General features: G+C 37.0%; 1 protein-coding gene across 1 annotated transcript in view; it reads right to left on the reverse strand.

Moving 5' to 3' along the window:
• LOC122347614 (ras-related protein Rab-6B-like) overlaps positions 1 to 22855 on the reverse strand; it is a 68736-nt gene that overhangs the window by 26957 nt on the left and 18924 nt on the right. The window contains 1 exon segment of the mRNA XM_043243024.1: positions 7052 to 7110. Within this exon segment, the coding sequence (XP_043098959.1) occupies positions 7052 to 7110 (59 nt within the window).

Consider the following 22855-nt stretch of genomic DNA (forward strand, 5'->3'; position numbering starts at 1 on the left):
CAGATGACACAAGAATCTGTTTGGTTACAGTCAGATTCAGTTATTACCAATAAATATGACTGCATGGCCACTGTGTGAATCTCAGCTTCATTAAGAGCCTGTGATCCCTCAAGGAATTTGACAAAAAAAAGTAAAAACATTTTTTAAATGTAATATGTGGCATTTCTCGTAAAGTTAGAGAAAGAACTTGCAATCCTAGTAATGACATGAAAGTAAAGGTTTTTGTTCTGAAGAGATTTTTTTTGGTCACTACATGACCAAAAGTACATCTACACACACACACACACACAACAATATGTGTGTGTTCTGTGTATTATGTATATATTTATATATAAATAAATATATTTATTTTCCAAAATATAAACATGGATGTGTGTGTAGTTATATACAAATAATAAATATACACAGTACACATGCATATACTGTAAATACAACCTTTTATTTTGTGTGCGACTGATTGTTTGTCAGCACTATTTAAAATGAAATCTGTAATGTGGTGTAACCACAAAGTTAAAATAATGTTTTCTTTAAATCCTGTGTACATGTAAATGTACACACCATCACTAAAATATATTATGCATTCCTAATTCATATATAATTACATTTTTAATATTTAAATAACCTTGAATTGCCATAAGAAGATCAAATTAGCTAACAATTTGCCATGCTTATCACGTATTCAAGCCAATAATGACATTATTCTTTAGATTAGTTTTATATTAATCTATAATGGAACACAAAGCATTTTCTAAGAATGAACGCATGGTGCACAACGCGGCGCTCTGGATTTGAGATTCCAGAATCTATCATCTTGTCAGAAAGCACAACACAGTCTGTTCACAAAGCACGCGTGTAATCTTATTACAGCTTGACACTGTAGCGCTACAGCATGCTTAGTTTGGTTTATGACACAAACACAGTCTTATCGTTACACACATTGTGAGAGTACAGATCAGGGGGCTGGTTAGAGCTTAACTCGATATTCTGCCATTTTGTTAAACACTTGTCAGCGTGGAGGCAAACTGCAAGCGTCCATTTTTTTAACCATAAACTGTACATTTATATAGCATAGAAATGCACGAATTTTCTCCATGTGCCACTGGAGTTTAAATGCCATTTTGAGCGGAAAAAAACCCTGAAGTTTTAAGTCATTTGTGAACACAATGTTAACGCAGCAGAATTGAGAGGATATAAAGAGAAAGGCGAGATCAAGGCCAGAGAGGCTTCAGAGAGCCATCATCACGCATATGTCTCAGACGGTTGGACTATTGTGACAGTCAGAACCTGTAGAGCACTAAAGCTGTGACTCAGCTCAAACGCAAGGACATCTAAATAGACAGATGCCTACAGAGCATTTCAGCCTGAAAAACATTACCCATTCGCATCATTTCACTGTCCTTCAGGTTTTATGGGTTATAAACCATGCAGATAAGTGGAATGGAAACATTCAAGTCTAATATAAAAGTCTTAGACACTTGGGCATGACAGCACTTTGACAAAACACGGTCAAATACACATGGCTGATTTTTCCATCATGGACACTTTTGACTACTTGAAGTAATTTGACTGCTTAACTACTTTGTGGAAAATAGCGCGCCGCCCTCCAACAGCTCCCCTTAATAACAATTGAGGAAAAAGTTTTATTGTTTATAGTGTAACAATAACAGTTGAACTTCACTAACAAAATCCATCTTCTGGTGCTCACTGCAAATCAAACGAAACATACACACTTCCGTTCATATTCTTGAATATTAAGAAAAACAATTAAAAGATAAACATAAAATAATAAAACTACGCAAAACCTATCATTCTGTGCTCCTGACTGAGCCTGATGTTTCCCAAGTTTTTTTTTTTTTATCCATTTCTGTTACAGATGGAGATGTTACACAGTTACACTGTAGACTTGATTCCACAGACAGTATTTGAGGAGAACTGAACCGAGGTGGACAACAATATCACTAAATCAATCATAAACTGTTAACTACTGTCATCGAATATTGAATATTCTCTGCATTACTGACACATTTTCCTGTTTAACATAGCAAAGCTGCTTCGGCTGATTTGATCTGTTTTGTATAGAAGGCTATATAAATGAGGATTACTTGATTTGACTTTTCGTGATGAAACATAAGAAGCAACATATTCAACCCTGACTCGCTGGAAATGTGTTACTGTGGCTAAATGTCTGAGAAAACCCTACAGACAGACCACCGCGGGTAGGTTTTTAATGACACGTCCACAAAAGGCACCTTTTACGGCCAATATTGTGTATTTCACCTTCAGTCAAATGCAGTGAAATGTATGTATATAGTTTTGCAGATTCACACATTTTACTTAAAGAGTAAAATAAATAAGTAAATAAATGTTTGGTTGGAGACTTGTTCTGTAGAAGCCTGATTCCACTACTGAATAAAAAATACAAAAAGTTTATTGTGACTTTTTATCTCACAATTCTGACTTTTTTTCCACAGAATTGGGAGATATAAAGTCGAAATTATGTAAAAAAAAAAAAAAAAAAAGACAGAATTGCATGATATAAACTCTCAATTCTTGGTTATAAAGTCAAAGTTGTGATGTTATATATCAAAATTCTGACTTTATCACTCCCAATTTCAGAACTCCTTATTGTGACTTTATATCTGACAATTCAGAAAAAATAAGTTAGAAAGAAAAGTCAGAATTGTGAAATAAAAAGTTTGATCCATTGGTTGTTTTTTGTATTTTAAGATGTCGGTGTTACACTTAAAACAAATATGATCTGTAGTCTGTTTAGTGTAATTTAGTGGGGTTTATGGCATTAGTTGATTGTTTTTTATTGGTATAGACATAAAGTTGTGAATTTTCCTGACGACTTCAAAAAAATCAGCTTAATAGGGAATAAACCAATCTCACATGAGGTAAATTCTTTTCCCTTACACCAGCTCTTTCACTTTTTATCTGAAAAATATGAACCTTACATAGCCAATTATATTTTTATATAATTATATTGCATGCATTTTTAAGCGTGGCAGTTTAAAAAGACGTGATTTTAAGCTATTGAAATGAAATCAGCAGCGCAACATAACTCACATTTCTTTCTCTGAGCACTGTCAGAGAGGCACATGAACACGAAAGCACACAAAGACGCTGCTCACAGAGTGCCAGAGTATTGAACAAAGTTATTTTTGCTGCTTAATAGGCCTCAAACCATTAAATACACACACTTGTATGTGTCAAAATGTCATTATTTGCAAGTGTTCTTGTAAACACAGTAATTTAGGTCTTAAGTGAAAACAAGCAGCTAAGAAGAAAATAAATGTGTAACAGTATATTGACTCCAGGCAGCTCTTAAAGTGACAGCAGTCTAATATTCCTGCAGTCATTCACGTTAAGCAAACAAAAGAAAGAGAAAATCTCACTGCTCTTGACTGAATCACTTTTTAATTTACACAATTAGGAATATGATGAGTTTTTTTTTAACTGCATTTACATTCAATTACTTTACAACAATGTATGCAGAGTATTTTATTTATTTGTTCTACTGTAGCTTTTTCATATTGCTTGTAATTAGTTTCACATTCTTTTTCATTTGCTGATTGTTTACTTGTCTTTTTAATTAAGAGTACTATTAGTTTTTGTCATATTGACACAGGTAACAAGAATTATGAATTTTCTACAATATCAAAACGTTTTTATATCATAACGACCTTACATAAAGCAAAAATAACTATATATAAATTAAATTGTATAAATAAATGTGCAAATTAATTGTATGCATGCAATTTTTTGTGGTCTAAGTAAAAAAAAAACGACAGCTGGGTGACAAATATAATAAATGAAATATGCAGATTGTAAATCTAATGTAACAAACAACTCTAACTGATAAGAAGAAACAACAAAATTGTATACATGCAATGTTTGTGGTCTAAGTCTAAAATATGTAGTTTTCATTTATTTGAGGTAATATTTGGGGAATTATTGCAAAAATGTCAAGGTGGTGTAAAATATTACCTGGTTTAAAAAAGGTGAAATTCTCAATAAAACATGCACACTGGCATAATTGTACATTGGTATCATTAGTACTGTTTAATAGTAAATAAAAGTAAATGGAGCACCATTGTTCTGAATATTATAATTAATTTGGGGAATTATGGGAGTCAAGTTAAAATCATTGAGTGTCAAGGTGGTGTAAATATCTTTAAAGGAGCCATTTTGGTAATATTTTGCAAGAAGATCATTATATCACAGAGAAGGACCTCTGAAGATACTTTCTGCTGCATGCAAATGTAAGTAATTCTGTTTAAAACGTGAGATAATTTTAAAAATGAGTATTAACTTTAAAAAGGGCATTTAAAATTCTCACTAAAGCCATGTACTTACATTGGTGTCCATGATAATGCATATCAAATGTAATTTTAAACTGAAATATTAAACCATTGGACTTCTATTACAAGCTAGTCAAAGTTTATGATGTTGATTAAATATGTAATATGAACTTACCTACTATCTGAAACTATTTTCAAGTGTTAGATGTTATATATTTTAAGAAAGTGATTATCCGCAACTTTATTATTAAAAGCTCTGTAAGTCTAGAATACAATAATAATTATAATGCACAACATTAGTGTTTTTGATTTGTTTAGACTAGATTTTAATGCATTATAGCTTTTAATGCATATTCCATTCACTTAACATTTTAAAGGGAGAGAATGAAAATTACCATCTGATTTTCTCACTTTAATATCATCCTAGGTGCATATGACTTGCTTCTTTCAGACAAATACACTCACCATTATTAAAAAAAAGAATGTCCTGGCACTTCAAAGCATTATAATGGCAGTGAATAGGTTATATTCAACAGACCAATAGATGTCCAATAAAGCGCATCCATCCATCATAAAAGAGTTAATAAAGCAGCCCTTTATGATCCCTGGAACTGACTGAAGCACATTTCAGATGGCTCTAGAGATGAACAAAAACCCCCTGCATCAGTGTGGTTTTGTAAACAAAATATTCATATTTAAAACTCTATTAACCAGAATTTCGATAAAAAATCTGTAACATTTATGTTATCTGAATAATTTCAGAATTTTTATGTTTTAGGTTTTACAGATTTAAATTAAATTACAATTGAATTTACAATGAATACAACTCAAATGTACAGTTAAAACATTTCTGTAACTGATGTAATGTTACTATGCCAATATAATAAAGTTCTGAATTTTTTTTTGACAGTCATAAAAATCAGTTGGTTATAGAACATCACACAGTGGACCAAAGCTCACCACAAGCAGCTTTCCCACAAGGTGAGACTACTTATATGTACAATGTGCACAATGTCCTTCACTGAAACACTAAACACCATCATGGTCACAAATATGCAATAAATGAAATATGCAAATTAAATCTTATGTAACAAACAACTCTGATTAAAAGAGGCTAAGATGAAACAACAAAAAATACATTTTCCCTGTAAATTATAGTCTTTTCTGCTTCCAAACACAAAATGAGGACTTGTGAAGAAAAATGTTGAAGGATTTCAATAAGCCAAGAGGAAATTGGTATTTCCTTTTGCTGTAAACAAAGCTTGGATCTCGCAAGACTAGCATATTCTCATCAGTGCTTATGCTACATCCACATACAACATCCTCTGCTGGAATGTCACTCTCTTGTAAAATTTTGGTTTGTAAAGTTTTAAATATGGATATTTTTCTTACAACAGTGCATTGATTTGCTTCAGCAGGCCTTAATGAACCCCCTGGAGCTGAAGTGGAGCACTTTTTTGTGATGAATGGATGCAGTTCATTGCACTATTGAATATCATCCATTCACATTTAATGTCACTAGAGTTTTATTCATTTAAAACAAGAAAGTTATATATATATATATACCTAGGATGGCTTAAAGATGGGGTTTGGATCATGGGGTCAATCAAATTTTTTGTGACCTATCCCTTTAAGCAATGTATAGTATCATATAATATAATGTAATATACATACATTGTTTGATAAAGTAGAAAAAGGAAGTGGATGAGTATATTTGAACATAAATGTTATCCAAAGATAATATGAGACATGAGTTCACTGTTCTTCACTACGATGATTTTGTATTGCCAGACTTTGGCTATAGAAGCAACAAGGTCAGGTGGTGTAACTGGTGTGTGTCATTTGGCTTAACCAGCATTTAAAAAAAAAAAAAAAAAAAAAAAAAAAAATATATATATATATATATATATATATATATATATATATATATATATATATATATATATATATATATATATATATATATATAGGGAGTGTAATGTGGAATAAAATGCAATCATCTAGTTTAGTATAACAGTATGGTTTTTAACATTTTCCACATAATTCGTCAAAGATTATTTTGAAAAGAATTTGTGTTTCCTGCCAAGTATTTACAATTACAATTAGAGACAGCTCTAATAAATTTTCATGTGCTATTTTATGAAATTAAGTATACATTTCTCTGAGTAAGCTTGCATGCCACCTAGGTGGATAAAATATTTAATATTTCTCATTCTCTGATGGTCACACCATTTGACATTTGTAAAAATGGTACATATGCCATTAACGACATAAAATCAATATAAACTGTTGACAGTGTACATTTTATTTTCATTTCATCATTAAAATTCCTGAGGCATGCTTTTAAAAATATGTGTGTGTGTGTGTGTGTGTGTGTGTGTGTGTGTGTGTGTGTGTAAGATTGTGTGCCCACCCTTATTATGCAGTGTATAATCAGTTCCTACAGTGTCATATGAAACTGTGTCATATAAGATGTGTATTCATTCTGCTAATTCAGATGAGACTGGAGGTGAATATAAGATAAATAATGACATTTCGCAAATGTGTTTCTGTGATTTAGTAAGCACACAAACATGCTGAATGTTTATAATCAATTTGGAAAAATTGTCTTCACAAATGAAAGACCGAACTCGGCCCATTATATTTTCTGAAGACTGTGCGAAATGCCTCTTTGATGCGGCACAATAAGGGGAGGGACACTTTGAGCTCTCTGAGTGACAGAATGACAAGGCCCGCCAGCTGCCTACCTGATACGTGTTGTCAAAGCTGTCGTACATGAAGCGTGTGATCAGGGAAGTCTTCCCCACTGTAAGAGAACAAAGACAAGAGAAACATTAAAATAGAAGCCATTTGAAAGCAGACGGAGACTGAGGAAGCCAGTGATGCCTGCCTGGGTTTACTGGATTGATTTGCAAGCTGTGGGCTGCCAACTGCGCTAATTGAAACCTCTGCCAAGAGATCTAATCATTCAATTGGAGACTAACCCAGAAGGTCGTCAGTGACGTTATGGAGCCATTAAAAATGATTGCATTAGGACTACAGTTTTTAAAAGAAACTGTCCAAAAGGGGCTCCTTGCAGTTATGCCCTAATCATTTTTGGTTGATAAACAAATAGTTCGCCTTAAAATGAAGCAGATTGATGGTTTTTTTAAATTAAAATATTTATAAACTAAGTATAGAGTCGCTATTCAAAGTCAGTGATTTGAGTTTTTTTAAAAATAAATATTTTTGTTGCAAAAACCCATTTATCTGCTTCAGAAGATATGTGCTAACCCCCCTGAGAGGTATAGGCTAGTTTTACGATGGATATATACGACTTATAGAGATTCAAAATAATAGCTACTATCCACCAGCATTACCAGGCTTGAAAGAGCCAGGATCTTTTTTTTTTAAAAAGTCCGACTGTGTTTGTCTAAAAGAAGAAGTCACATACACCTAAGATAGATTGAGGGTAAGTAAATTATGGGTTCATTTTCATTTTTGAGTGAACTATTCATTTAACAGTTCTCCCATAGTGTGAAGAACATTAAGAAAACGTAAGAACCTTTTTTCACTATAAAGAACATTTTATGTGACAAAAAGGTTCCATAGATGCTAAAGATTTAAGGATCAAAAAGGATTTCTTTTGTGGTAAGAATAGACTCAATTTGTCATCAGCTGTCGCAGGAGACACAGAAATTGCTACATCTTCCAGAGCTGCACATAACAGTGTTTTATTTTTCGCATCTATATTTCATGAAGGGTAATACGTTGAAGCTCCTCCGTGCAAGCAATAAAAAAGGTATTAAAAAGGTAGATTATTTAGATTTTACTTCTTTTGAGGCGGGTATATTAAATCTAGGGCGGAAAACGGTTTAAAATATCCCCGTAATAGCATCGCAGAACCTAAACTCAGATATGAGACTGCAGTAAAAACATCAGCACGACTTCATCTGCCCTGCTGACCCGAGGTTCCCCTGAGAAAAAAAACACCCCAAGAAAATATACCTGTGTAGATAAATGGGTGAATTTACCCACACCCACACAGCCACACACAGAAAATAACTCTGAGCTACAGATCAAATAAAGGAGAGCAGGATTTCTCACGGCTGAGAAGTTGACTGGAGGCTGCAGGTCACAAGTCATTTAAATGCTAATTTTCCCTAAGACACTGATCTGTCTCCGTTTAAAAGTGAGGAGGATCTAAATTAATGGGGCTCATAAGGCTTTATCTAATGCTTTTGAGTAAATACTGAATTATGGTCTGGGCTATGCCTCCTTCCCTCCCTATCAAACGAAGCGTGATTATTTAGAGCAGATGAAGCCGCTGGATGGAAGACGTTTGTACAAATTAGGAGCGCTAAAAGAGAGAGAGAGGCAGTCTTCCCTCCTATAGCTGACGCTGAGAGGCAGATGCTAACATATATCAGCTCCTACCGCATCAAGACCAGTAGGAACCGAACATACGCTTACGATCCCTTTGCTAAAGCAGCAGGTAGAAAACCGGTCACTGGATTTCGTTTAAAATGTTATTTTGTCTAGAAAATATTTTACAACAGTTTAGGGGTCTGTAAGAGTTCTTCAGCCTTTTAGCTCAGAAATACCACATTCACTTATAATATAAAGTTAAAATCAGTATTATACTATTAAAATGAAGTTTTCTGTTTTATATATTATAAAATGTAAATTAATTTTCAGCATCATTAATCCAGTTTTTAGTGCCGCATGATCCTTCAGAAATCATTCAAATATGCGTAATGGATGCCCATAAAACATCATTATAATATATGTTGAAAACTCTACTTAATTTTTTTAACCATGTTACATTTTGTCATGATTTTTGACTAATGAAAAGATCAAAAGAACAGCATTGAATTCAATTAAGTACTTGCAAAAGAAGTATTCACTTCTTAACAGAATAAAAATGTCCCCTAGTTTGAAGAAAAACAGATCACGGTTTCAGTTAAGAGCAAACAGTCCTTTCCTTCATACTGTATTCTCTTATATACTTAAGGCTTCTCAAAATCCACCGAACGAAACGCTCAAACTCCGTTTCTAACAGACAGAGTGGTGGGCGTCTAATTTTAGCCCTTGTTAAATATTTAATACCATGTCATTTAGTGGAGCAGAGGGCATCCACCATTTTTCAGTTAATCACCTATTCCAGACAGCAGAGCAAAAGCTGGACATAGGGCTTAGTGCTTAGACTTTACTGTGATAGATTGGATTTGGTGCTTTGACTCCACTAAGAGCGGCCCATTAGAGGCACAATCAGATAATGGATACAGGATAAGGAAACTGGAAAGAAGAGACTAAAGTAACTGAAGTATGTTGAAAAATGTAAGGGTAAGCTGGCGGTTTAACGGGAGAAGCTGCAAATAGAATTTTGCCTTGTATCTAGAAATCACATATATACTGCCACGGTACATTACACAAAGTGTTCAATGCTGCACAGAGAAAGCATACTCGCATTTACATAAAAATTACACTGCGAACATTTAGGCTCAGACTGTTTCAGCTTTGCATGCATCCAAGGAACGATTACATTTTAAAATATATTAAAACAGAAAACTATTTTTAAAATAGTGATAATACTATTTTACTGTATTTTTGATACAGTTAACAATATAAAATAACATGTAGGATCTCGGAAATGTGAATTTTAATGTTTTTTTCGGACGAAATTAAGAATATTGTATAATGATTACGTACTATATGACACATATGTAAACAAAAACTTTTATTTCGGATGTGATTGAGATAGATTGTTTGACAGCACTAGTATCAAATTAGAATATCTAGAATTCCTATTTCACCTCTAGAACATGTGGGGGTGCAAAACGTGAAATAAAAGTAGAATTTGTTCAAATAATTGAACTATCGCTTAAAATGTTCTAGAGAAGAAAGGCTATTTAATGGCAGGACAACCGATTCTAAATACACTGACAATGCGGCACAAAGGTCAATGTGCTTAATGAACTGTATCTTACTTCCTGTGCAGCGGAAATAACACTTCAATAGGTTTTTTTTAGCTAACACAATATTGAATTTGCTTGTATCGAAATTGATTTTCAAAAACAAGCCCACCCTGAGAAATATTCATCATCTGTGCTTCTAAATCTAAATCTTATTAAAGAACTATGCTGATAAAACATGAACGCAACCGACAGCGGAGGCTTCTGGTACAGAGATTCCGGTCTTTGATATCTCTTTAATGCACACTCGAGGCGCCGCCTGATAAATGTTAGCAGACACACCAAGAACTCCAAGAATTGAATTTAAAACAGCTTTATTTCATCACTATTATATATTCATGACAAATCCACTCATGTATGCTGATAAAAATCCTCAGTACTAATGTTGTGAAACAGCATTTCTAGAGAGAAACAGTCTGAACTTTGCAAAGTGTCACAGACAATCCATCACAAATATCAATTATGAAAGCTTATGCTTATCAGTCTGGCTAATGAACTTTATTTTAGACACTTTTTTGTATCTTATCATGCAGGATTGATTTTACTGTAATTAGCGCTTCAGAAAATTAGCATGAATTATTTAGCAGCATCTTAGCATGGCTGAAAATACAGGGGCTCTATGAAATCTCTTTTTCCAATTCAAATGTCTTTCAAGATTCTATTTTAATCTTCAATCTATTCAATTGAATTAATAAAATACTAATTAAATTGTAATCGAATGTAATCGAATCCCTACACACCAACGCTAAACCTTCCCGATAGCGTTAACAAATGCAAAACTGATATAAAAAACGCATTTGTTGATGCAACCGTGCCATTTCAACTAGCTTTTATGCAGAGTTGAACTGTTTTGTCGAACCGTAGTTACACAGGATTTGAACTGGAGCTCCATCTCTGTAATCGGTGAGCTACCGAACAAACCTACCATCTACGAAAAAGATTTGAAGCTGGATACGTGTGATGCTAGCATTCAAACGCATCAGTTTTCAATTAAAAACACTGCCTCCAGTGTTAATTTCTTTAGAAAACTGATATGTACTTATTGGTACATATTTTGCGCGCTCTTGCTAAAACGTGCACCCAGGTAGGTTTATGACATGAGACGAGGTAGACAATACTATATTCATGTTAAACCAAACTTTTATTTTGATCTGTAGCAGTGAAGATGTTTGAGCTTCTCTGTATGTATTGAACAATAGTTTATCTCATGAGACCAACCCGTGAACATTACGCACACTCAAAATTCTGCCTTACACAGTGAATTCTATTTTTATGACTGCATTCTCTGATTCCGTTCATGTTCAATCTGTTTACATCATCACACTACAGTAACGTAATGAAATCAAACTACATAGTTACAAAGGTCATCGTGCAGAAGTGCAGGAGAAAGCAAACAAACAGCAAAAAAGTTGCTGATGTATCTATAATGACACCTGCTCGTCTCTCCTATTGCATCTCCCTGTCTGTCAGGTGCATGCTGTTCTTTCATCCCAGGAAAGATCATGTTTTGCTGCAAATTCTCTGAATCATCACTCTCAGCACAGGCTGAAGAGACATAAAAACACATGGAGAACAATTAGAGAGCCATTAGCCAGAGAGGCTGTTGAGTCTGTATTAACAGCACAGGGTACGAGGCTTTGAAAGAGAATGGAGGAGTACAGAATGATGTACTGACACCGTTAACATGTCTCTTTCTGTGTGCTCGTCTCTCTACTGGTGGTCCACAAACTTGGAATTTTTGGATTGGCATGTCGGACATTGGTTACCTCCATCCGTGCCCTGAGCCATTATAAAAAATACTTTATATTTTATAAATAATCATTATTTTGTTACAAACCTGTATAACGTTTTTCTGGCGGAGTTTGACATTTTTTTAGTGAAACTATCCCCAAATGGTCGCCGTGAGTAAATCATGATTCTGAATCAACATTATTGTCCATAAATATAGATTTTTCCCAATCCATACCCAAAATTGATTTTTAAAGCTGATCAACGATGGTGTAGAAGCACCTAACCTTGATCATAAGTCAAAAAAGAGATATTAGGATACAGTATAATGGAGCTACAGTGTATTGCTAACATATAACAAAAAAAACTTCTGCATCTACCATCTAACAGCAGGGACCGTGTTAACTAGTCAAACTCTAGCCCCTTGGTTGCTCATTCTTAAAAGTGAGAGTGTACCATCAGTGCTGTGAGTCTTGCCGAAAGCATCTGTGGCACAGCTCTCATCTAATTTCTCAAATTCTGCATGTTTGTTTTTAATGAATGTCTGGAGAAACAGGGCTTTCAGCAGATTTGTGCTGCAGGCTCATGAATCAAATGGAAAATATTCCATGTATGTTCATGTTCAGATAGGAAGATACATAATTCATAGGTTATATATAGGGGAGACCAGGGATGCTTGTAACACTTCTTGCAGTACTTCTCCAGCTCAGTGATTTTATTCATGATTTGTCACGTTGATCCAATTTTCTGCTACAAATCACTCAGGGTGGGTTTAAGCAAAACCTTATAACGCAATATGAGTCATTTTCATTATATACAGTATATAAAGTAATAATATGTAATTATAGATTTTTAACAATTGACAAAACCAATTGAAGTATCACAGCAAAAAACAATACTAGCCTAAGTAAACAAAGTAAAAAAAACGTTCTCAAGCTTACCAAAGACAAGTAAATAGTACTAATTAATTAAATAAATACATACATAATAGCAAGCAGCAAGCAATATAGCACAAATAAAGAAAATTACTTAAAATTTTGTATGTTTTGTTAATTGAATTTACATATATAATTTTTATTATTTTAATATTAACCACACCTCCCATCCAGTCCATGAATTTTCATATCAGTTATCAAATCAAGTTTATGGTTATATATATATATATATATACAGACGTGGACAAAATTGTTGGTACCCTTTGGTCAATGAAAGAAAAAGTCACAATGGTCACAGAAATAACTGTTATCTGACAAAAGTAATAATAAATAAAAATTCTATAAATGTTAACCAATGAAAGTCAGACATTGTTTTTCAACCATGCTTCAACAGAATTATTGAAAAAATAAACTCACGAAACAGGCATGGACAAAAATGATGGTACCCTAGAAAACACTGAAAATAATGTGACCAAAGGGACATGTTAATTCAAGGTGTGTCCACTAATTAGCATCACAGGTGTCTACAACCTTGTAATCAGCCATTGGGCCTATATATATGGCTCCAGGTAATCACTGTGTTGTTTGGTGATATGGTGTGTACCACACTCGACATGGACCAGAGGAAGCAAAGGAAAGAGTTGTCTCAAGAGATCAGAAAGAAAATTATAGACAAGCATGTTAAAGGTAAAGGCTATAAGACCATCTCCAAGCAACTAGATGTTCCTGTGACTACAGTTGCACATATTATTCAGAAGTTTAAGATCCATGGGACTGTAGCCAACCTCCCTGGACGTGGCCGCAGGAGGAAAATTGATGACAAATCTAAGAGACGGATAATCCGAATGGTAACAAAAGAGCCTAGAAAGACTTCTAAAGAGATTCAAGGTGAACTTCATGCTCAAGGAACATCAGTGTCAGATCGCACCATCCGTCGTTGTTTGAGCCAAAGTGGACTACATGGGAGACGACCAAGGAGGACACCATTGTTGAAAACGAATCAAAAAAGCAAGACTGGAATATGCCAAACTACATGTTGACAAGCCACAAAGCTTCTGGGAGAATGTCCTGTGGACAGATGAGACAAAAATCGAAGTTTTTGCCAAGACACATCAGCTGTATGTTCACAGACGAAAAAATGAAGCATATCAAGAAAAGAACACTGTCCCTACTGTGAAACATGGAGGAGGCTCTGTTATGTTCTGGGGCTGCTTTGCTGCGCCTGGCACAGGGTGTCTTGAATCTGTGCAGGGTACAATGAAATCTCAAGACTATCAAGGAATTCTAGAGAGAAATGTACTAGCCAGTGTCAGAAAGCTTGGTCTCAGTCGCAGGTCATGGGTCTTGCAACAGGACAATGACCCAAAACACACCGCTAAAAACACCCAAGAATGGCTAAGAGGAAAAAATTGGACTATTGTAAAGTGGCCTTCTATGAGCCCTGACCTCAATCCTATTGAGCATCTTTGGAAGGAGCTGAAACATGCAGTCTGGAAAAGGCACCCTTCAAACCGGACACAACTGGAGCAGTTTGCTCATGAGGAGGGGCCAAAATACCTGCTGAGAGGTGCAGAAGTCTCATTGACAGTTACAGGAAGCGTTTGATTGCAGTGATTGCCTCAAAAGGTTGCGCAACAAAATATTAAGTTAGGGGTACCATCATTTTTGTCCAGGTCTGTTTCATGAGTTTATTTTTTTAATAATTCTGTTGAAGCATGGTTGAAAAACAATGTCTGACTTTCATTGGTTAACATTTATAGAATTTTATTTATTATTACTTTTGTCAGATTAAAGTTATTTCTGTGACCATTGTGAGTTTTTCTTTCATTGACCAAAGGGTACCAACAATTTTGTCCACGCTCTGTATATATTGTGACGAGTCGGCTGCCCCTCCTCTTTATTGTCACCATCACCCCGCCCCTTTATTCGCCGCCCTTCACCAGGCTCCCGGACGGGAGTGGGTGTGTTCGAGAGGAGGGGCGTGGTATCGGTCAGGTCTGGCGGCGTGTGACGAGGCGCACCTGAAGGGGATTAGCCTTGTCACCGTCCGCCGTTAAATACCTGACCGCGCTCTCCTCGGGAGACCGGTCTCTTCCCCGCATGCACGCTGGTGTCCTCGTGGCTCCAGGAAGGGTGCGTGATGGACCTCACCCGCCGTCCGAGAAGTGCGTCGTGGGACCCCGTAGTCCAGGCTGTGAGCACACAGCTCATCCCACTCTGCCGCCGGGCAAAGAAACGACGGAGACGCCGCGAAGAAGCCGCCGCCCCTCGCGCCCGGGCCAGAAAAAGGGGAGCGCGTCGACCGCCGGACTCCGCCCCTTACCTGGACCCTTCCCCCTGGAACACGGCCTCAACCTTCACTTTCCCACGGCACGACGAGGACACCAGATCCCCTTTTATTTGGACACTTTTCCCTGGACACTTCATTATTTTGGATTATTATTATTTTGTTAATAATAAAAAGCCTCTCGAGGCCTGACGCCACGCCCACTGTGTCTGTCGTTGGCTCCTCCCGTCACAGTGGTGGAGAATGCGGGCAAGGCGGAGCTTAGACGGCACAGTTGGGCGACATCTGATGACGCCATCCCCTCGCTGGTACCCATGCCGGGATGGAGGAACAACGGAGACTCGCCTCCCAGCCACCAGGAAGGGTAAGTGACGCTTGCTTATGGTCATTTACCCGGTGGCTGGTTGAGCATTCCGACTAATTCCCGGTTTCTCTGTCCCGGTGCGAGGAGTTGCCCGGAGAGGAATCCCTGCCCGCCCACTCCGACTGCTGGAGCCTGGTTGAGGAAGGTAGCACTCCTGCGTGGGCGGCGACCGCCTGACGGGGTTGACGCTGGGGAGGGGAATGTGACGAGTCGGCTGCCCTCCTCTTTATTGTCACCATCACCCCGCCCTTATTCGCCGCCTTCACCAGGCTCCCGACGGGAGTGGGTGTGTTCGAGAGGAGGGGCGTGGTATCGGTCAGGTCTGGCGGCGTGTGACGAGGCGCACCTGAAGGGGATTAGCCTTGTCACCGTCGCGCCAAGCAAATACCTGACCGCGCTCTCCTCGGGAGACCGGTCTCTTCCCCGTGCATGCACGCTGGTGTCCTCGTGGGTCCAGGAAGGGTGCGTGATGGACCTCACCCCGCCGCCCGAGAAGCGCGTCGTGGGACCTCCGTAGTCCAGGCTGTGAGCACACAGCTCATCCCACTCTGCCGCGGAGCAAAGAAACGACGGAGACGCCGCGAAGAAGCCGCCGCCCCGCGCGCCGGGCCAGAAAAAGGGGAGCGTGGCGACCGCTGGACTCCGCCCCTTACCTGGACCCTTCCCCTGGAACACGGCCTCAACCTTCACTTTCCCAAGGCACGCACGAGGACACCAGATCCCCTTTTATTTGGACACTTTTCCCTGGACACTTCATTATTTTGGATTATTATTATTTTGTTAATAATAAAAGCCTCTCGAGGCCTGACGCCACGCCCACTGTGTCTGTCGTTGGCTCCTCCCGTCACAATATATATATATATATATGACATTTTTTAGGTGAACTATCCCCAAATGGTTGCTGTGATTTTGCCAAGTAAGTCATGATCCTGGATGAACATTATTATCCAAAAATATAGATAATATAGACCTACTCAAAATTGATTCTTAAAATCAGTGTAAAATGATAGCTGATTAATAATGGTGTAGAAGCACATAACCCTGATCATAAGTCTATAAACAGATATTAGGACACAGATATTCTATATATATATATAGAAGGTGGCGCTTACTATATATATATATATATATATATATATATATATATATATATATATATATATATATGTATAATCCCAAATAATGTATAATCCCTTTTTCGAAATATTTTTTTCCCCCCTGTATGTCTATGATATTCATATGCACAGAATTACAATTATACACTCAAGTCAGAATTGTGCTTTCATCACTTCAGCTAATTTCTAAAAGGTCATAAATATTGTGTTTTAGCTCACCACTTATTACAACAATCCCTGGTATCCTTTCTTTATGTTGTGTGGGTGTGTTGGTAACAGTTTTCTGCTAGCACAGTGTCACATGCGTTTTTATACACAGCAAATGGAGGCCTCTAAATTGTGGTGATCAATGTCCCCAAACAATATCATCTAACCTTCGCTCTCCATGATCCCTATTCAGCCCAGCTTTCACCCACCTTTAGCGCAAAACTGTTTCATCTTGACATTTGGACAAATCAATATTTTTTTTTTCTTCAGGGCCTGAGACCTATCGATTGCCATTAAACTCTAATTAATGTGGAGAGGTGCACCAGTCTCCCTCAGACACTGAGAATAAAGAGCGCCCCTTTGAACACATGTCCCTGGACACCGGCCCCTACATGAAGCTCAGCAGAACCCCAGGTTGCTGGCTGATCTAACCCCGCCTATGTACAAAACCTTAGTTGTAAAGAGCCATCGATACATCAGCATCAAAGCCGCTCGCATCTAATGCTTGCAGACACGGTCATGAAATTTGCATATGCAAATGTGTCTCCCATGGAACTCCATTAATTAGACTTGGGTGTTGCCACGATGAGGCTAGGCATTGTTTATTGTGATTCTCTGGTTTTCACAGTACAGCATAATGGTGCACGATTCTAATCCCCCGTTGTTAAACGTCGACCATAAAGACCGGTGGATCGACTTCTAATTTGCTTATGTTACAAGCCAGCTTTAGCAACAATACAGGATGCAGTAATTACCTTGATCTAAAAGCCTCTCTAGAGGTAACTCTTTTTTTCTCGAATTTGAATGCAAAAGCTTCTCTGTTTGCGCGAGGGGTGCTTATCTCGAGCTGTACGTTAAAATTCAGGTTAGCTTAATGTCCTTAGTATGCTGCAATGACAAAAACGCACTACGAGAAGCGTTTGCTGGATGCACTGCATCTGATCCAAACACCCCTGGGAGGTCACTAGCTATCAATTATACAGTGTTGTCAAAGACGGCTTAATATGCATAAGTGCAGTGCTTGAAGTCACACAATCGAGCAATTAACAGGTTTCTCCTATAATCAGGAGTGCCCCCTATCTGTCTGTTCAAAGACACTGCTGTGGGGGTTGCCATCATGAGGCCCAATTAAAACCAGTATATGAACATCTGCTGCCCCTAAAAGCTGTTACTAGGCGTCTTAACCTGCAGGGCCCACACACCTCTAGACTGCCAGATTAAAGTCTTGCACAGTGCGGCTCAAATGAGGAGATGGAAAGAAACCTCATGCTAAAGGTCAGACTTATTCCTTCTGGACAAGCAGCCACACAGAGAGAACAAGGATACACTACAGAGAGAGAGAGAGAGAGAGAGAGAGAGAGAGAGAGAGAGAGAGAGAGAGAGAGAGAGAGAGAGAGAGAGAGAGAGAGAGAGAGAGAGAGAGAGAGAGAGAGAGAGAGAGAGAGAGAGAGAGAGAGAGAGAGAGAGAGAGAGAGAGAGAGAGAGAGAGAGAGAGAGAGAGAGAGAGAGAGAGAGAGAGAGAGAGAGAGAGAGAGAGAGAGAGAGAGAGAGAGAGAGAGAGAGAGAGAGAGAGAGAGAGAGAGAGAGAGAGAGAGAGAGAGAGAGAGAGAGAGAGAGAGAGAGAGAGAGAGAGAGAGAGAGAGAGAGAGAGAGAGAGAGAGAGAGAGAGAGAGAGAGAGAGAGAGAGAGAGAGAGAGAGAGAGAGAGAGAGAGAGAGAGAGAGAGAGAGAGAGAGAGAGAGAGAGAGAGAGAGAAGCCTTTATGGGAAGGCAAGCAAGCAAACATTTATTTATATAGCACCTTTGAAAACAAAGTTACAAAGTGCTATACAATAAAAAGATCAGTACAGTAACAAAATACAACCTATCAAAAACAATACATTTGAAGAAAAAGCCATGCAATAAAAAAAAAGGAAAATCAATTCTAAAACTCGCAGGTAACCAATAAAGAGCAGTGAGAATCTGCATAATATTGTACCTTTTCTTAGTACATGTTAAAAAACTGTTTAAATCAGTTGCAATCTTTGGATATTTCACTAAACTAATACCAGAATAAATTGCATTACAGTAATGAAGTCTGGAAGAGATCAAAGCATGAATGACCGTTTCCATATTATTGTGAATTGTCTGCATAGCAATCGTCTGCAAACTCAATGTGATAGCTAAGCATAACTTGACCTAGGGGTAACATGTAGATAGTAAACAAAAGGGGACCCAAAACAGATCCCTGTTGGACCCCACAACAAGAGGAGGAGGCATCTCCATTCACTACAGAGAAAGACCTATTCGAAAAATATGAAATAAAACAATCCAGACCTACATCTTTGAAACTAACATTTAGTTTTATTGACATAAGTTTTTAGACGGTTGATCAAAACATTATGGTCCATGGTATCAAAGGCTGAGCTAAGACCAAGAAGGATTAAAATGGAATACAGAGTTATTAACCAGAGCAGTTTCAATGATATGTTGGCAATGAAAGCTTAAATTTCATTACCCTTTATATTTATTCATGGTTTTAAAAAAAACATCATATCATTTTAAGGAATGGTTTAAATTTAACGCCTCAAGCAAAAAGTATTAGCATATTTCTCTACAAGATTAATATATGTAACTGTACTATATGCATAAATTATTTATTTTTTTTTCAATTATTTATAAATATCATTACATTTTTGTAGAGTCACACCACGTGACATTTTAAAAACTTAACTGACCTTGCCATGTTATAATAAATAAAATAAAAAATGTTGGTGTCGTCTATATGATACAGTTTGCTGTTGTTGTTTTCCTTGCATGTTGGTCATACGATTTTCCAAGGCCTTAAAGTAAACAATGAATTGTATTTTAATTTAATTTTGGAGTAAGGTAAGGTCTTTGACCCTTTTGCTTTTATGATTCAAATTTCAATATTATCTCAAAAGAAAACAAGACTAAGAATTTGAGCCTAATTAAAACATGGTTGTTGACTAATAAAAAAATAATTCTTCAGGCTTTCAGGCTGTACAGTGAAGAAGACATGCTGAACAGTTTCAGCCCACACATTTTTACTGTGGCCTGCTGGAGAAAAAACCAACAAGTTTCCTTTTAGGCTCTTAAATAAGGCTCTGCAACTATTCCTTCACCAGCAGACAGATTAATAGTAAAGGTAATTGGAGAAGCTAATTAAAATATTCTGCACATGGCACCTGAAAGGATGGCTTTAATTTATTTTATCCATGAACACTTCTGTCAAAACTTCTTCCTCTACTTCATTAACTTCGAGTGATCTTAAAATGAACTAAATATCAGCTTTTTTCCCCATTGTTCTAATCAACTTTCTGAGTTCAACCATGCTGACCTATAAAGAGGTCAAAGCTCCAGATTTACAAGCTAGCAATTTAGTTGAAAGATATGCTTTTAGCACAGCTGCACATTTAAGAGGTCGTTCACACAGAATATGTTCTTGCGTTCAAAATCACCTAGAAATGGAGGAATAGAACATAATGCCTCATAATGCATTACACTTTTCTATGCAAATTTCTGTTATACTTTAAAGGTGTCCTTGTTACAGTGTACAGAGTAATATTTATTAACTATGCACTTATTATCGGGTTAGGATTAGGGTTTGGCTTATGGTTACTTGCATGTAATTATGCATAATTTATTATTATAATAGTACATGTAAAGCGTAATAAAGTGTGGCCAATGACATAAGATAATTAACTGTAGGTCAACAGGCTTAATGGAAACATTTTCCTCATAGATTACAAATATATAACTCATTTCACCTTGAAAAAATCTGTGTATTGTAATTTATAAATAAAATAAAAATATATTTTTTTATTAGGGTAATCTATCATGAATTTCAAATGAATCAATATAATTACATTTTAATTACATCATTGACTCATAAAAAGAACAGAGCAATAATCAGTCTGCAAGCTAATCTCTGATGAAAAAGCATCTATATCCGTTTTGGCCGGACCAGCATGAACAGATGCACGTTCTCTCTGAAGGTGGCGCTTACCATCTCCAAAACAATGATATCTCTCAGCAGTGATCCCTCACTACAGCGTGCCAAAGAGAAATGGCTCCTGCTTTACCCTCTGGGGCATTGCCATCATGCAATCCCACCGAGACAGAGAGCCAATCACGGCTCTGCGCCACGCCCTGGGACTGCTTCCCGCTTGCCAAGAGATGGATAAAAATAAACGACAGCCGGGCGGCCGTCTTAGCCCAGCCTCCTCCACACGACACTGGGACAGAGCCCAACACACCGGAAAGAAACATACAGCATCAAAAATTCATTAGAGAGAACAGGAGAGGAGAGGAGGAGAAGAGTGATGGGGCTAAGAGAAGCAGAGGGAGTGAAAGTGGGATGTCAGTCGAGATGGTAGATATGGATGTCTGTTGTGTGTGGTGTTGACTGGAGAGCTGTATATGTCCAGAGACCACCAAGCAGATCTAGCTAAATTAAAAAGACATTCTTGAATAAAATAAGCAAGTATTTATTTATTGATTTTTTTAATGTGTACTTGTAAGTTTAACATAAGGTGGCAACATAACACAACATGAAAAAATTAAGGGGCTTGAATACTTTCGCAAAGCACTGTATATGCTTCAATAAACATATCTATAAAAGTATACTGATAGAATCATTGTTTTTGAAATAGGTCGAACGACTAATTCAGTCAAATTAATTTTTTTATTCTGTTTTTACCTAAATGAATCAGCATTTTTTAACCAATTGGTCGAATGAATGTAAAATGTAAATGCGAGTGAAAATCAGTAAACAATTTAGTAATTTAGCTCAAACAGAATCTATGATAACAGATTGTACCATTCTTTTGTTTTAAAATTCTAGTTTTAGAGGGGTTATTTTAAGACGCCCTGAAACTCAGTCAGTCAGAGGGCAACTATTGTGCACCCTTTCACCTTCCCTGGCTTGCTACTGAGACGACTCGATATCCTCCGAAGAAAAATGTACTGTCCGTAAAGGCAGCACACATTCATTAGTGAGAGACGAAGAAGAGAAAAGACATTAGATTAGGATCCGGCAGTGCTTCGGGTTTGCTCTTAAAAGCTCTAGCAAGTCATGTTTGCATAATTAACTCAGCAATCAGGAAGCTCACAGTATGTTCTTCTGAAATTATCTTTACCATCCAGTCAGGCATGAACAATGAGCAACAGACAATGAGCTGTTCCTTATTTTTTCCAGAAAGAAAAATATATGCAATTTTCTAAGCATTTTGTCTATAAGCATCAATTTCCAGGTTCTTTTAAAGAAATTAAAAGTGAAGAGTGCTATTTTGTGACATGCTTCAAATAATATGTTAAAACAAAGACAACAATCATAAGTGGATTCCAAAAAAGACAAAATAGTCTGATGAATAAAGGTCTGATTTTGGTCGGTGTACTGGATGGGTCAGTACTCGAGAAATTCAATTCCGTGGTGCTTGTGGCACAGAAATCCAACACTTCAGTCCTACATAAGTAGATTATGTATCACTGCTATGTTTCCTTCCTAACTTATAATAGAAGTCCAACCCTACTTGCTTTCTGGACTTCAGTCCCATCACCTCATTCCCTTTGTCCCAGAAATAATCCCAGATTTTCTGGCTCTTTTGATGTAGTGTGAGGGTATCGTTGAGCAGGATTTGGAGGACTACTGTATGTAATCCTCTTTCTGCAAAAGGAATGAATGGAATGAGTAAGAAATTTCTCCATCTATGCCCCTTAATGGTCCTCTCAGTAATCAAATGAAGCCTGAAGACTCTTCTTTAGAAGATTCACCTCCCGTATATATATATATATATATATATATATATATATATATATATATATATATATATATATATATATAAAATACACTACATACCAATTGTCAACAATCACCAACAGAGATCTGATCTAGTACTTTGACAGTATTGGGACTGTAATTATTGTAAGATTCTCAAGGCCTTAGCTCAATATCCTAAAA

The sequence above is a fragment of the Puntigrus tetrazona genome, chromosome 6 (genome assembly GCF_018831695.1).
Source record: "Puntigrus tetrazona isolate hp1 chromosome 6, ASM1883169v1, whole genome shotgun sequence".
In the NCBI taxonomy this organism is placed as follows: domain Eukaryota; kingdom Metazoa; phylum Chordata; class Actinopteri; order Cypriniformes; family Cyprinidae; genus Puntigrus; species Puntigrus tetrazona.